The sequence below is a fragment of the Chrysochloris asiatica genome, unplaced genomic scaffold, assembly GCF_000296735.1.
Source record: "Chrysochloris asiatica unplaced genomic scaffold, ChrAsi1.0 scaffold00074, whole genome shotgun sequence".
Lineage (NCBI taxonomy): Eukaryota > Metazoa > Chordata > Mammalia > Afrosoricida > Chrysochloridae > Chrysochloris > Chrysochloris asiatica.
Window position 1 is genome coordinate 13,001,129 of NW_006408592.1, and position 14,333 is coordinate 13,015,461.

Genomic DNA, 14,333 nt, shown 5'->3' on the forward strand with positions numbered 1-14,333 from the left:
ATGAGCGGCGGAGGCGACGTGGTGTGCACCGGCTGGCTGAGGAAATCGCCCCCCGAGAAGAAGTTAAGACGCTATGTGAGTGAGGGCGGCGGGCGGGTGCGGCCGCTGAGGGCGCGGGCTGGGGGCGCCCGGCGGCCTGTGAAGGAGCTGGGGGCTCTCGGAGGGGCTGCGCGGACGATGGGCGGGCCCCGGGCCTTTCAGGGACTGAGAAGCGGCCGGCGCGCCCCGCGCCCGCGGGGGTGTGTGGGGCACCTGCACACCTGTCACAGGTGCGCCTCCGAGGGGCGGGGCGGGCGGGGCGGGCGGGGCAGCAGGTTGAGGCTGACCGCTCCTTCTTCGCAGGGTGGGCGCGTCGGCGGCACCTCCCCAGCCAGCCTCCTGTGAACTGCCGAGAGTATTGAAGTTTGTATTGATTGTTTGTGAGGCGCTCTGGTGGCGCGGTGATTAAGCATCTCATTGGAAGGCACTAAAGGGAGGCGGTTCGAACTCACCATCCACTCGGTGAAAAATGCGGCAGTCGGCTTCCGTAAAATTACAGTCACGAAACCCTACGAGGCAGTTCTACTCTGTCCTATAGGGTCGTTGTGGTCGGAATTCGACTCGATGGCACTGGGTATTGATTGGTTTTGGAGACTCAGAGCCTTGATTCTGTGGAAGTGTAGTAACCCTGAACGGCTTCTTCATGTGGGTTGGGGAGTGGGCGTAGGCTGGGTCCCGCGTGGTCAGCCCCCACAAAAGGCTGGGTGCCTCACACCCTGTCTCCTTTCCCTTTCCCTGCCCACCCTTCTTGGGTAGCCGCTTACTTGTTTCTAGTCCACAGCCTCGGTAGGCATCAGGGTAGCGTCAGCTACATGTGCAACCCCTGTATTAAGTGTCTCGTTTGTGACCTCCCCCTTGTTTCTCTTTATTCTGTCGTTCTCACATACATTCCCCCCCCCCCCCCCCCCCCCCCCCCCAGTGACACTGCAGTTTGTTCTCTTCTAACAGGCCCAAGTTTTGTGTTTGCAGCCCTTGGTATCTGAGGTCAGGAGAGATCAAGGATCTCAGTTGCCAGGTGGAGCTAACCGACATTGTTTACTGAAATTGCTGGGACAGCCACTCTCCTTTAAGTGTGAAACTGGCAACATCAAGGAGAAGGTGGTACAGTCAGGTGCTGAGCAGCGCGGAGTTCTTGGGTTTTTTTGTTTTGTTTTTTTGTTTTGTTTTGTTTTGTTTTCCTCACTAGAAGATAGATGTGCCTGTTGAGATCAAAGTACTGGACGATGCCAGTTACAAAGATTTGTCTGAAACGGGCTCTGGGGTAATCTCAGCAGTGAGGAAGGAAGGTCACTAAAGGTCTCCCCTTTTCTCCCTCTTCACTTCTTATGAAATGCCCTTGTTAGACTGTGATGATTTCTGGTGCTTGACTCCCTGGGATCGCTCCCACAGGCTGAAAGAGAGCAGTTGCCTTCCAGCTGCAGTGCATCAAGGGAGCTCTGAATAGACCCTGCCCTCTGTCAGCTGCACCAGTGGCTGTCCATGGGGGGAGAGGCAGAAGCTTGCCAGAGTTTCCTGTCTTGGCTCCCCAGATCAGAACCAAGGGACTTTTGGCCTCTGGACTGAGGAAGTGACATTCTGTTTTTCAAAGGAAGTGTTGTTGGGGAGTGCAAGAGTGTGTGTGTGTGTGTGTGTGTGAGAGAGAGAGAGAGAGAGACAGAGACAGAGAGAGACAGAGAGAAAAAAAAATGAAATCAGGCTCTTAGATCATTTGCGGGGGAAAATCTAAAGACTCACATGGCTTTTGAAAGTGGACATAGACTTAAAATACAGTAGGAATTCAGAACAGAAGTGTTCATCTCAGATTTAAAACTCATCTTCAGGGGGGGTGTCTGGGTAGCATCAGTAATGCCCATGTAACATTACTAAGAAAGAAACTTTTCCCCCCACATCAGAATTTGATTAATTCACCAATAAAGTGGAGTTTTATGTTAGGGTTGATGATGAGAAATTTGTAATTAACACTCCTATAAATATATATTTTTTAATCTGTGGCTCCATTGGTGGTGGTGGTGATGTGTCGTGGAGTCGCTTTTGACTCATAGCGACCCTGTACAGGGTTTCCGAGGCTGTAAATCTTTACAGGAGCAGAAAACCTCATTTTCTCCCATGGAACAGCTGGTAGTTTCGAACTGCTGACCTTAAGGTTTGCAGCCCAATTTGTAACTACTATGTTACCAGGACTCCTTTAGAGCTCTCAAAGTTATCCAGAAAAGTGGTTTTGTACCAACTAATAGAATAGTGTGTCCAATAAAAAGGCAACCCTTAATTGTCAGTTAGAATGCTATCCTAAAGAACCTTGAAAATTTATTTTTGAAACATTTTGCAAACAATATAACACTATATCTGCCTTTGACTGGTGACTACTTGAACTCTATATCTATTACCCAGACTCCCTATGACCCATTTCTTGGGTATTTTTGTTGAGCAAAATTTAGTTTGAAATAGCCAAATTTGGAGGTTTTGGCCTTGACCTTTTTCACACATTTTAATAAATTACACCCAAAAGTCATGTAATGATCTTCGTCTATTTCTCATCTTCCTTGCAGCCACCCGTTAGACCACTGACCAAACCAGCAATAGGTTTTCTTAGGCTAGGATGTGATGCTTTCCTTTGGTGTGACTGGGAGGCTTTCACCTCTGTGGAAGTTCATTCTGTGTAACCGTAAATGTTGCCTTTACATCTCCTTTTCTTTGGTGTTGAGAATTTCTGCATCCTGTTATAAAGTTAGGAAAGGAGCCCTGGTGGCACACTTTAAAACACTATTCTGCTAACCAAAAGGTCAGCTGTTGGAGTCCACTCCCACTAGCCACTCCATGTGAGAAAGATTAAGCAGTCTGCTTCTATAAAAATTTACAGCCTTGGAAACCCTGTGACACAGAACTAATCTGCTCTATAGGGTCTCTGGGATCAAACTCAGTTTGACAGCAGTTTGGGTTTGGGGGAGGTTTTAAGTTGTAACTCTATCCATTCCCGCTTGTGGATGATAGGTCCAAGTTCATTAGAACAAACTTGAAAAGAATTATTTCTCAGCCTCATTGCTAAACTAAAAATAAAAATAATAACAACAGCAGAATCGTAAACCCATTACTTTAGAGTCAATTCCAACTCATGGTAACCTCATGTGTTATTTTTTGTTGGTGTCGTTAAGTGCCATCGAGTCAGTTCCGACCCATAGCAACCCTGTGTAGGGTTTCCAAGGAGCACCTGGTGAGCTTGAACCTCCAACCTTGTGGTTCAAGCTGACATTACAGTCCAGCTCATTAAGCTACAGCGCCACACCAGGATTCCCCATGTGTTATAGAGTAGATTTATTATACAAGGTGATTTTGGCTACAGTCTTTATAGGAGCAGATAGCTAGGTCTTTCTTATATGTTTTTAGTGGGTGGGTTCGAACCACCACACGTATACTCCCCAAATAGCAGGTTCTTGGGATTTATATAATAGTGATGTGGCACTGTAGCTTGTAGACACTGCTTTATTAGAATGTGTCATGTATTTAAGGGGAAGTGTATCACACATCTAAGATAGCAGTCTAGGAAATGGATTATTGTTATTTAGTGCTACGGAGTCAATTCTGACTCATAGTGACCCTGTATCAGGTTTCCAAGGAGCGGCTGGTGGGTTTGAACTGTCGACCTTGTGATTAACAGTCTAGGGCTGATCCTACAGCCCTACACCAGGACTCAGGAAATGGATCGCCACTATTTAAAACTTTAAAAACCTTTTCTGGTTTAATTTGGAGTAAATACTAAGGGTAAGAGAAAAAAATAACTTGGAAAAAATGGTGGCATGTATTATTAGGGATTAGGGATGTCCTCCCCTCTCAGCATTTTCTGTCTTATTAACCATCTGAAAGTATAAAAGGTCTGTCCAGTATTTTCTGTGCCCTGGAGGAATTGCAACAACTGACCTCTGTAAAATGGTGAGCCTTGCCCCCTGCGACCTCCTGAGATTGTAGCAGTGGAAGGTTGATAGAAACATAACAACCCTCCTCCTATCCTTGGGTACTAATAGACCAGTCAGCACTCCCTCCTCCCTCCGGCACCCCTCCCAGTATGTAAGCATTTATGTATTTGTATTTGCATATAAAACCATTTGCCATCAAGTCATTCCCAATTCACAGCAACTCCACGTGTGTCAGAGTAGAACTGTGCTCCATAACATTTTCAATAACTGATTATTTGGAAATAGGTAGGCCTTTCTTCTGAGGTTTGTCAGAGTGAACTTGAACTTGTAACCTTTTAGTTAGCAGCAGCCCAGTGTGTTGACTGTACCACAATGAAGTCCATATCAATACATTCATGCATTCATGTGTTTTGAAATAGAATTTTCATGAAAAATTATTTCATGACATAGTATGCACTATCATTTTCTATTAATTTTACTGGGTTAAAGGATTTGGGGGGAAAGATTGATGCAAGCACTGCCCCCTAGTGGCAAATTGAAAGAAAGTTGTACAATGAGTCTAATGAACAACTGCATTAAGGAAATTATCATTGTTTATTTTTATACATTAAAGAAGTGCATTTATTAGATATTTGTGCCCCAGGCAACAGACTGTTGCTGTTATTGTTAAGTGCCATCTAGTTGGCTCTGAGCCATAGCGACCCTGTATAGGGTTTCTGAGGAGCAGCTGGTTAGCTTGAACCGCCAGACTTGTTGTTCAAACCAGTTTTGCATTCCAGTGCATTAATACCCACAGCGCCACACCAGGCACTGGGCTAGGTCCTGCGAATAAAAAATAAGCCAGCCCTTCAGCCTTAGAAGATGACCTTCCCTTCTCCTTCGAGAGCTATCTGCACACACTGCCAAGAAATTTCTTAAATGTACCTGTATCTCCATGTTTCCTTTCCTCCTTCTGCCTTCTTAAAAGTAATGAGGTGCCCTTAGTTAGTTCTACTACCTGTTCTTTGGCTCATGTCCTCTCCTATCTACTCTGGTAAGTCTCACCCTTTCTAACAGGCATCACCAACCAGCGTCTTCCCCTGTCAATTCCTTTCCAATTCCTAAGGGTTATCCTTTCATATCCCATACCCTCCTACTCATTGAGCTTTCTCCTTTTCTTCAGGGTCAAGTTGTTGATGGTTGTTTATACTACTGTCTCCATTCCAACCAACTTCTTTCTATTCACTTCTTAGTCTGTTTGAATATGAAACCCTTTGTCTTGTCACAAAAGCTGTTCTCAAAAAGCTTTGAACGACACCAAAACCACTGACTTCCAAGGATGATTTTTTTCTCCCTCTACTGAATTGACTTCTCACTGCTTTGTCACAGTTGGTCCCTTATTCTTTCTTTTGAGTTGCACCCTGTGTGCCTGGTTTTCCTCATTTTCTGGCCATCCTGAGTCCCCCTTGCTAGACCAGCCTCCTTTACCCAGCCCCTAAAGGTTGACGTTCCTTTATCACCATGGGGGTTGTGGCTTTTCTTGTCTGCTCTAGGTGATCTCATTCATGCTCCTGCCTTTACTCACCCTTTGCTCATTGTTTGCTGTCAAATTAAATTTACATTCCCAACATACATAACTAATTGTTAACTAGGCTTCTCTACTTGGATGCCTCACTATCAACAAAATACTCAATATAACTAAACCCCTGTCATTTTTCTCCTCTTCACTCCACATCTGCTTAGTAAATAGTATCACTAACGACTCATTTGTTTGAGTGAGATAATTGAGAATTATCTTTGACCCCATCACTCATTATCCACACATCTGGTATGGTGCTCTAGGATAACACTGCACTGCTAACTACAAGGTCAGCAGTTCAAACCCACCAGCCATTCTGCGGGAACCCTGTATAGGGTCACAGTGAGTCAGAACTCAGAACTGACTTGTTGGCACTTAGTAGCAACAACAGCAGTGTTACACCAGGAATCCAGATGTATGCGGTAGGATAAGCACTGGACTGCTAAACACAAAGTTGGCCGTTCAAACCCACCATTTGCTCCTCAGAACTTAAAAACAATAATAATCTTAGCACTCCATTCATGCTATCATCCAAATATCTTTTGCTATATACTTTTCTGTCCCCTTTGCCATCACTCTTAAAGAGTAATTATCATTTTAATGATCATCTCTTAGACACTTAATTGTCCACCAGACAGGATGCTTAACCCATTGATAGCCTAATGTAATCCTTTTGTTGTTGTTAGGTGCCCTCAAGTCATCTACCTACTCATAGCTTCCTTAATGCACTACAGAACGAAACACTGCCCAGCCTCACAAACACTGCATGAACTTCACAGTCATTGCTACACTTGAGCCCATTGCTGCTGCCACTGTACCATTTCACTTAGTTGAGGGTCTTCCTCATTTTTGTTGACTCTCCACTTACCAAACATGATGCCCTTCTCTAGGGATTGGTCCCTCCTGATGATATGTCTGAAGTATGAGAGATAAAGTCTGGCCATGCTGGCTTCTAAGGAGCATTCTGGCTGTACTTCTTCCAAAACAGATTTGTTTGTTCTTTTGGTAGTCCATGGTAGTTTTAATATTCTCCTACAAAACCGTAGCTCAAATGTATCAATCTTCTAAACCCGTTGTACAACTTTGACATGCATATGAACCTATTGAAAATACCCTGACTTGGATCAGATGCACCATAGTCCCCAAATTGTTGTCTTTGCTCTTGAACAGTTTAAAGAGGTCTTGTGCAGCAGATTTTCGTAATGCAGTATGTCGTTTGATTTCTTGACTGCTGCTTCCATGAGTGTTGATGGTTGATCTGAGCAAATTGAAGTCTTCTACAACTTCAATCTTGTCTCAGTTTATATGGATGTTATATATTGGCCCATTGGTGAGGATTTTTGTTTTCTTTACATTGAGGTGCAACCCATACCAAAGACTGTGGTATAAGGGTTACACAGAGTCATTGTACCAAAAGAAGTGGTTGATATTAAACAATTTCAAGAGGTAGCTTATGATCAAGAACCAATGATTCTGAAGGAAGACATCCAAGGTGCACTGAAGGCATTGGCAAAGAGAAGACTCTGGATGTTGATGGAATGCAAATTGAAATCTTTCAACAAATTGACGCAGCACTGGAGGCTCTCACTCATCTGTGCCAAAAAATTTGGAAGATAGGTACCTGGCCAATTGGAAGAGATCCATATTTGTGCCCATTCCAAAGAGAGGTGACCCAATGGAATGCAGAAATCATGGAACGCTATCATTAATATTGCATGCAAGTAAAATTTTGCTAAAGATAATTCAAAAACAACTGCAACAGTATATTGACAGGAAACTGCCAAAGGGTCAAGCCAGATTCAGATGAGAATGTGGAAGGAGGGAATATCATTGCTGATGTCAGATGGATCTTAGCTAAAAGCAGAGAATACCAGAAGGATATTTACCTGTGTTTTCTTGACTACGCAAAGTATTTTGATTGTGTGGATCATGACAAGCTATGGACAACAACACAGAGAATGAGGTATTCCAGAACACTTAATTGTACTCATGAGGTATCTGTACATAGACCTAGAGGCAGGTGTTAGAAGAGAACAAGGGAACACTGAGTGGTTTAAAGTTAGGAAAGATGTGTGCCAGGGTTGTATTTTTCATCCTATTTATTCAGTTTGTAATACTGAGCAAATAATTTGAGAAGCTGGGTTATATGAAGAGTGTGCCATCGGGATTGGAGGAAGACTCATTAATAACCTGTGATATGCAGATGATACAACTTTGCTTGCTGAAAGTAAAGAAGACTTAAAATACTTACTGATGAATGTAATCTTTTTAGCCCTATGAAAAAAGAAGTGACTTGCCCAAAGTCACATAGCTTTGTTTCAAAGACTGTTTTTTTTTTTTAATGTAACATTTTATATTGAGATAATTTTAGATGCCTCCTATTCTTGTGTAGAGTCCTAATGGAACTGTAGACTTATCACTGGAACTCAAGATCGGTTTGAATTACAAAGTCAGTGGTTCAAACTCACCAGCCACACCTAGAAAACCATATAGGGTTGCTAAGAGTCGGAACCAACTTGAAGCACTAACAACAGCAATAACATTCTGGTGCGGTGCTGTAGGATAAGCGCTGAACCGCAAGGTCGGTTTGCACTGCAAGGTCAGTTTGAACTGCAGAGTCGGAGGTTCAGACCCACCACCCGCTCAGCAACCCTATAAAGGGTCACTATGAGTCAGAACTGACTTGTCAGCACTTAACAACAACAGTATAGTTATAAAAATACAGAGAGATTCTATGAATCCTTTACCAAGTCTCCCTTAAAGGTAATATCTGGTGAAACGGTAGTAGTCATCAGACTCAGGATATTGACAATGATACAGTCAAATAAGGAACCATTTGCATTACCACAAAGATCTCTCACATTGTCCTTTCATAGACACATTCACTATCATCCTGTCCCCACCTAGTCCACAGCCGCTGACAACTACTGATACAGTCTCCCTTTTTATACTTTATGGCATGTCAAGAATGCTATAGAGATGGATTTATACAATTTATAACATTTTGAAATTTGCTTTTTTGATTTGGCATAATTCTCTGGCTTCATACAGGTTGTTGTGTGTATCAATAATTCATTCCTTTTTATTGCTAGAAGTATTCCATGGTATGGATGTACCACAGTTTAGCTATTTGCCTATTGGTTTTAATTTGCATTTTCCTTATGGCTGGCACTGTGGGTTAATGCGCCAGACTGCAAAGCCATTTGAACTGCAAGGTTAATGGTTAAAGCTCACCAGTTGCTCCTTGGAAACCCTATGCAGGGTTGCTATGGGTCGGAATCGACGTGATGGCATTTAACAACAACAATAACAAATCATGGCAATGAGTTTGATTTTTTGGTTTAATCATGTTAAAAATCTCGCATGTGAATATCTTCCATCTACATATGCTTTTTTAGTAGTGTCTCTTCAACTCTTCTGTTCATTTTCTGTATGAGTGTTTGTTTTTTGTTGGGTTTTGAGCATTCTTTATATTTCCTTTATACTAGTCTTTGTCAGATTGTTGTTGTTGTTATGTGCTGTGGAGTCGGTTCCGACTCATAGCGACCCTGTACAAGGTTTCCGAGGCTGTAAATCATTACAGGAGCAGAAAGCCTCATCTTTCTCCTGTGGAACAGCTGGTAGTTTCGAACTGCTGACCTTGAGGTTAGCAGCCCGATTCGTAACCACTACGCTACCAGAGCTCCTTTTTGTCAGACTGTTCTTGTTAAATGCCGTTGAGTTGGTTCAGACTGTTAGCAATAGGGTTTCGGAGGAGCAGCTGGTGAGCTTGAACTGCCGATCTTACAGTTCAAACGGCTTTGTAGTCTAGCGCATTAACCCACAGCGCCACACCAGGACTCCTTTGTCAGATTGGTGGTGGTGGTGTTCTGTGGAGTCGGTTCCGACTCAAAGCGACCCTGTACAGGGTTTTCAAGGCTGTAAATCTTTACGGGAGCAGAAAGCCTCATCTTTCTCCCTTGGAGCAGCTGGTAGTTTCAAACTGCTGACCTTGCGGTTTGCAGCCCGATTTGTAACCAGTAGTGGTTTGCAAATATTTTCTTCCAATCTTTAGCTTGTCTTTTCATCCTAAAGACAAAAATTTTTCATTTGCATGAAATCAAGTTTATCCAACCCATAGCGATCCTGTATAGGGTTTCCAAGGAGTAGCTGGTGAGCTTCTGGTGGCGTAGTGGTTACGAATCGGGCTGCTAACCTCAAGGTCAGCAGTTCGAAACTACCAGCTGTTCCGCGGGAGAAAAATGAGGCTTTCTGCTCCTGTAAAGATTTACAGCCTCGGAAACCTTGTACAGGGTCACTGTGAGTCAGAACTGACTCTATGGCACATAACAACAACAGCGTAGTGTTTCCAAGGAGCAGCTGTGGGTTTGAACTGCCAACCTTGTGGTTAGTAGTCCAGTGCTTATCCTACAGTGCCACACCAGGACTCTTGCCTAGTCTTAGGTCTACAGACTTTTCTCTTGTGTTGGTGTTGTTTTGTTTTTTCCTAAATGTTTTATGTTGTTAAGTGCTATAGAGTTGATTCTGACCCATAACAATAATGTATAGCGTTTCCAAGGAGAAGGTAGTGAGCTTGAACCACTGACCTTGCACTTCAAACAACTTTGCAGTCTGATGCATTAGCCCACAGTGCCACATAGTGTTACATAAAGCGTGTGGTTTTTTAAAAAATCGGTTGACTATTGCTCTCCAAAATCTCACTTAAGTCCAGGATCCATTTTAAGTTAATTTGTATATGGGTGAGACTCAGACTGAGTTTTGTTTTGTTTGTTTTTTTCTATGTATGCCCAGTTGCTCCAGCACCATTATTAGAAAAGGCCATCATTTCTTCATGGAATTCCTTTTATACCTTTGTCAAAAGTCAGTTGGATTATTTGTGAGGGGCTATTTCTAGATTCTTTGTTTTGTTCCATTTTCTATGTGTCTATCCATCTCCATCTCCCAGTACTACATGTTCTTGATAACTGTAGCTATATATCTTGAAATCAGGTAGATTGATTCCTCTCACATTATTTTTTTAAAAACATTGTTTTAAAGGTTCTACTTCCTTGCCTTTCCATATAACTTTTAGAATAATCTTATGTATGCCAAAAAAAAGTATTGTTTGTTTGTTGGTTTATTGCTGAGAGTTTGTTAGGAATTGCATTGTACCTGTCTGTATATCAGTTTGGAACTTATGCACATTGATACAGTGTTGAGTCTTGTAATGTATGAGCACAGTATGTCTCTCCATTTATTTAAGTCTTACTTGATTTCCATCTTTATCAGTCTTGTATGTTGTTGTTAGTTCCAACTCATTGCAACCCTATATTAGCATTTCCAAGGAGCAGCTGGTGGGCTTGAATTGCTGACTTTGTGGTTATCCAACAGTGCCATACCAGGATTCCTTAGTTTATAGAAACACAAGTGATCTTTGTATGTTTATATTACATATTCTGGAGTACTGATGTGACACTGCAAGATAATGTACTAGACCGCTAGGTCAATGTGAGCCGCAGTGTCGGAGATTCAGACTCGCCAGCTGCTCCTCAGAAACCCTAGACAGGGTCATGGAACCAACTTGACGACACTTAACAACAAAATGTTACATATTTTGATCTTGCTGAACTCACTAGTTGTGAGGAATGTTTTGGAGACTTTCTGAGATTTTCTACATAGACAATCATGTCATATACTAATGTTGCTGTTGTTGTTAAGGGCCGAGTGGAGTCCTACTCATAGCAACCCTGTGTAGGGTTTCCCAGGAGTGGCTGGTGACTGATCTTGCTGTTCAAACCGACAGTATGGTCAAGTACTTATCCTACAGTGCCATACTAGGTCATATACTAGTAGAGCCAATTTTATTCTTTCCTTTCCAATGGGTGTGCCTTTTCTTTTTCTTGCTTTATTGTACTTGATAGAACTTCCAATACTGTGTTGGATAAGAGTGTTGAGAATAGTATCCAACTCCAGTTCTTGGCCTTCACCTTCAGTGTCCTGAATTGGACTAAGGGTGAACTCCAACCTCAGGATCAAAAGACACAAAATGTAGTAAGAATGATGGTGATGGAAGGCACCTGAGAGATTATCTCATTAATGACTATCGCCCCTTTAAAAAGAAAGAAAGAAACTGAATTCCAGAGTTGGTATGACTTGTCCGAACTGGATTAGTGATACAATCAACACAAGGAGTTGAATTTCATGATGTCTAGGACAGGAGTCCTGGTGTGGTGGTGTGGGCTAATGCGTCAGACTGCAAAGTTGTTTGAACTGCAAGGTCGGTGGTTCAAGCTCACCAGCTGTTGTTGTTGTTCTGTGCTGTGGAGTCGGTTCCGACTCATAGCGACCCTGCACAGGGTTTCCGAGGCTGTAAATCTTTACGGGAGCAGAACGCCTCATCTTTCTCCCGCGGAACCGCTGGTAGTTTCGAACTGCTGACCTTGCGGTTCACAGCCCGATTCGTAACCACTACGCCACCAGAAGCTCACCAGCTACTCCTTGGAAACCCTATACAGGATCGCTATGGGTTGGAATCAACTTGATGGCACTAAAGAACAACAGCATACTCATTTATTCATTCAAATATTTTACCTTGTTTGTAAAGTATAGCATTATACCATACATTTTGGAATAAGTGTGGCTTTTATGAAATAATTACCTCCCTCCTTCCATTTCTTGTTTACCATCTCTGTAAGGTATTGATGGCCAGTGAGAGCCTGATTGATGTGTAAGGACCTGGCTGGGCCTTTGGGTTTTAAAGACTTTCTATGACTGTTACCCTTCCTCCCCTCCAAATTGTGCCATAAAATGGGCTTCTCTATAATGAATGAAAAAAATAGTATTCTTGGAGCCCAGTGCCAAGCACTGGTATTAGACACGTCCATAGATGAGCAAGTTTGAAAAAGTTCATGGAAAACTGGAATTGAATGACAATGAATTTATTTTAAAAAAGCTTTTTATTGTGAATTGAGGGAAGGTTTATAGAGCAGATCAGCAGTTTTGCATCCAACAAATCATAAACTTGGTACAGTGCCTTCCATGTACCAAGAGTTAACTGCATTGACCTCTATTCACTTTAATCTTTCTGTGTCTCCTTTCTGTAAATTCCTTTCTGTGTCTCCCAGTACCTTCATCTTTTCCTCTAATATAATGGAATGTTTACATGAACTTTTTGAAGCCTTTTCATATGTTGTTGTTAGATGCCATTGAGTCATTTCTGACTTATAACAACCATATATACAACAGAATGGAATACTGCATGGTCCTGTGCCATCCTCACAATGATTTGTTTGGGCCCATTGTTTAGCCACTGTGTCACTCTATCTCACTGAGGTTCTTCCTCTTTTTCACGGACCCTCTGCTTTACCAAGCATGATATCTTTCAGAGACTGATCCTTCCTTATAAAATAATCAAATGTGTGTGAGAGAAAGTTTCAGCCATCCTCACTTCTAAGGAGTGTTTTGTTTGTACTTCTTCCAACACAAATTTGTTGCTTATTCTGGCACATTTAATATTCTTCACCAATACCATAGTCAAAGGCATCAATTTGCTTTCAGTCTACCTTATTCAGTGTTCAGCTTCGTAATGCACCTTATGCAGTTGAAAATACCATTGCTTGTGTCAGGTATACCTTGTCTTCAAAGAGACATCTTTGCTTTTTAACTCTTTAAAGAGATCTTTTGCAGTAGATTTGTCCATTGCAATAAGTCTTTTGATTTCCTGACTGCTGTTTCCATGGGCACTGATTGTGGATCCAAATAAAATGAAATTCTCAATAACTTCAATCTTTTCTTTTCTTATTGTGATGTTACTTACTAACCCAATTATGAGGGGTTTTGTTTTCTTCATGTTGAAGTATAATCCGTGTCAAAAGCTGTATTTGATCTTCATCACTAAGTGCTTCAAGTCTTCATTTTCAGCATACAAGGCTGTGTCGTTTGCATATCACAGGTTGTTAACGAACCTTCCTTCATTCCTGATGCTGCATTCTTCATATAGTGCAGCTTCTCAGATTATTTGCTTAGCATATAGACTGAACTGTTGTTGTTAAGTGCCATCAAGTCAGTTCTGACCCATAGCGACCCTGTATAGGGTTTCCGAGGAGTAGTTGGTGAGCTTCAACCACTGACCTTGCAGTTCAGACTGACTTTGCAGTCCATCACATCAACTCACAGCACCACCCCAGGACTCCCAGACTGAATAAAGTATGGTGAAATGCCACAACCCTGATCCACACCTTTCCTGATTTAAAACTACACAGTATCCTCTTGTTTTGTTCGAATGACTGTCCGTTGGACTATGTATACGTTCCACATGAGCACATTAAATGTTCTGGAAATCCCATTCTTTTCAGTGTTATCCATACTTTGTTATGATACACATAGTTAAATGCCTTTGCATAGTCCATAAAATACAAGTAAACATCTTTCTGATATTCTCTGCATTCAGCCAAGCACTCATTCCAAGTCCTCTTCTGAATCCTACTTGAATTACTATCAGTTCCCTGTTGGTTTACTGCTACAACCATTTTGAATTATCATCAGCAGCTGGTTTTTTACTTGCCTGTGATATTAAAGATACCCATTCAGCGATTTATGCATTCTGTTGGATCACCTTTTTTTGGAATGGGCACAAATATGGATCTCTGTCAGTAGGTTAACCAAGTAGCCATCTTCCAGATCTCTTAGCTTAGATGAGTAGGAGCTTCCAAGGTTGTATCTGTTGAAAACATCTCATTGATTTCTGGAGCTTTGTTTTCCCCCAGTGCTTCAGTGCAGCTTGAACATCCTTTTTCATTACCCTCAATTCTTTATAACATATTACCTCCTGAAATAGTTTACGGTTCTCC

General features: G+C 42.1%; 1 protein-coding gene across 1 annotated transcript in view; it reads left to right on the forward strand.

The window, feature by feature from the left end:
* The window catches only part of GAB2 (GRB2-associated binding protein 2), a 246,032-nt gene continuing 231,699 nt past the window's right edge, over nucleotides 1-14,333 (forward strand). The window contains exon 1 of the mRNA XM_006864985.1: nucleotides 1-75. Within this exon, the coding sequence (XP_006865047.1) occupies nucleotides 1-75 (75 nt within the window). The remainder of the gene's footprint in view (nucleotides 76-14,333) is intronic.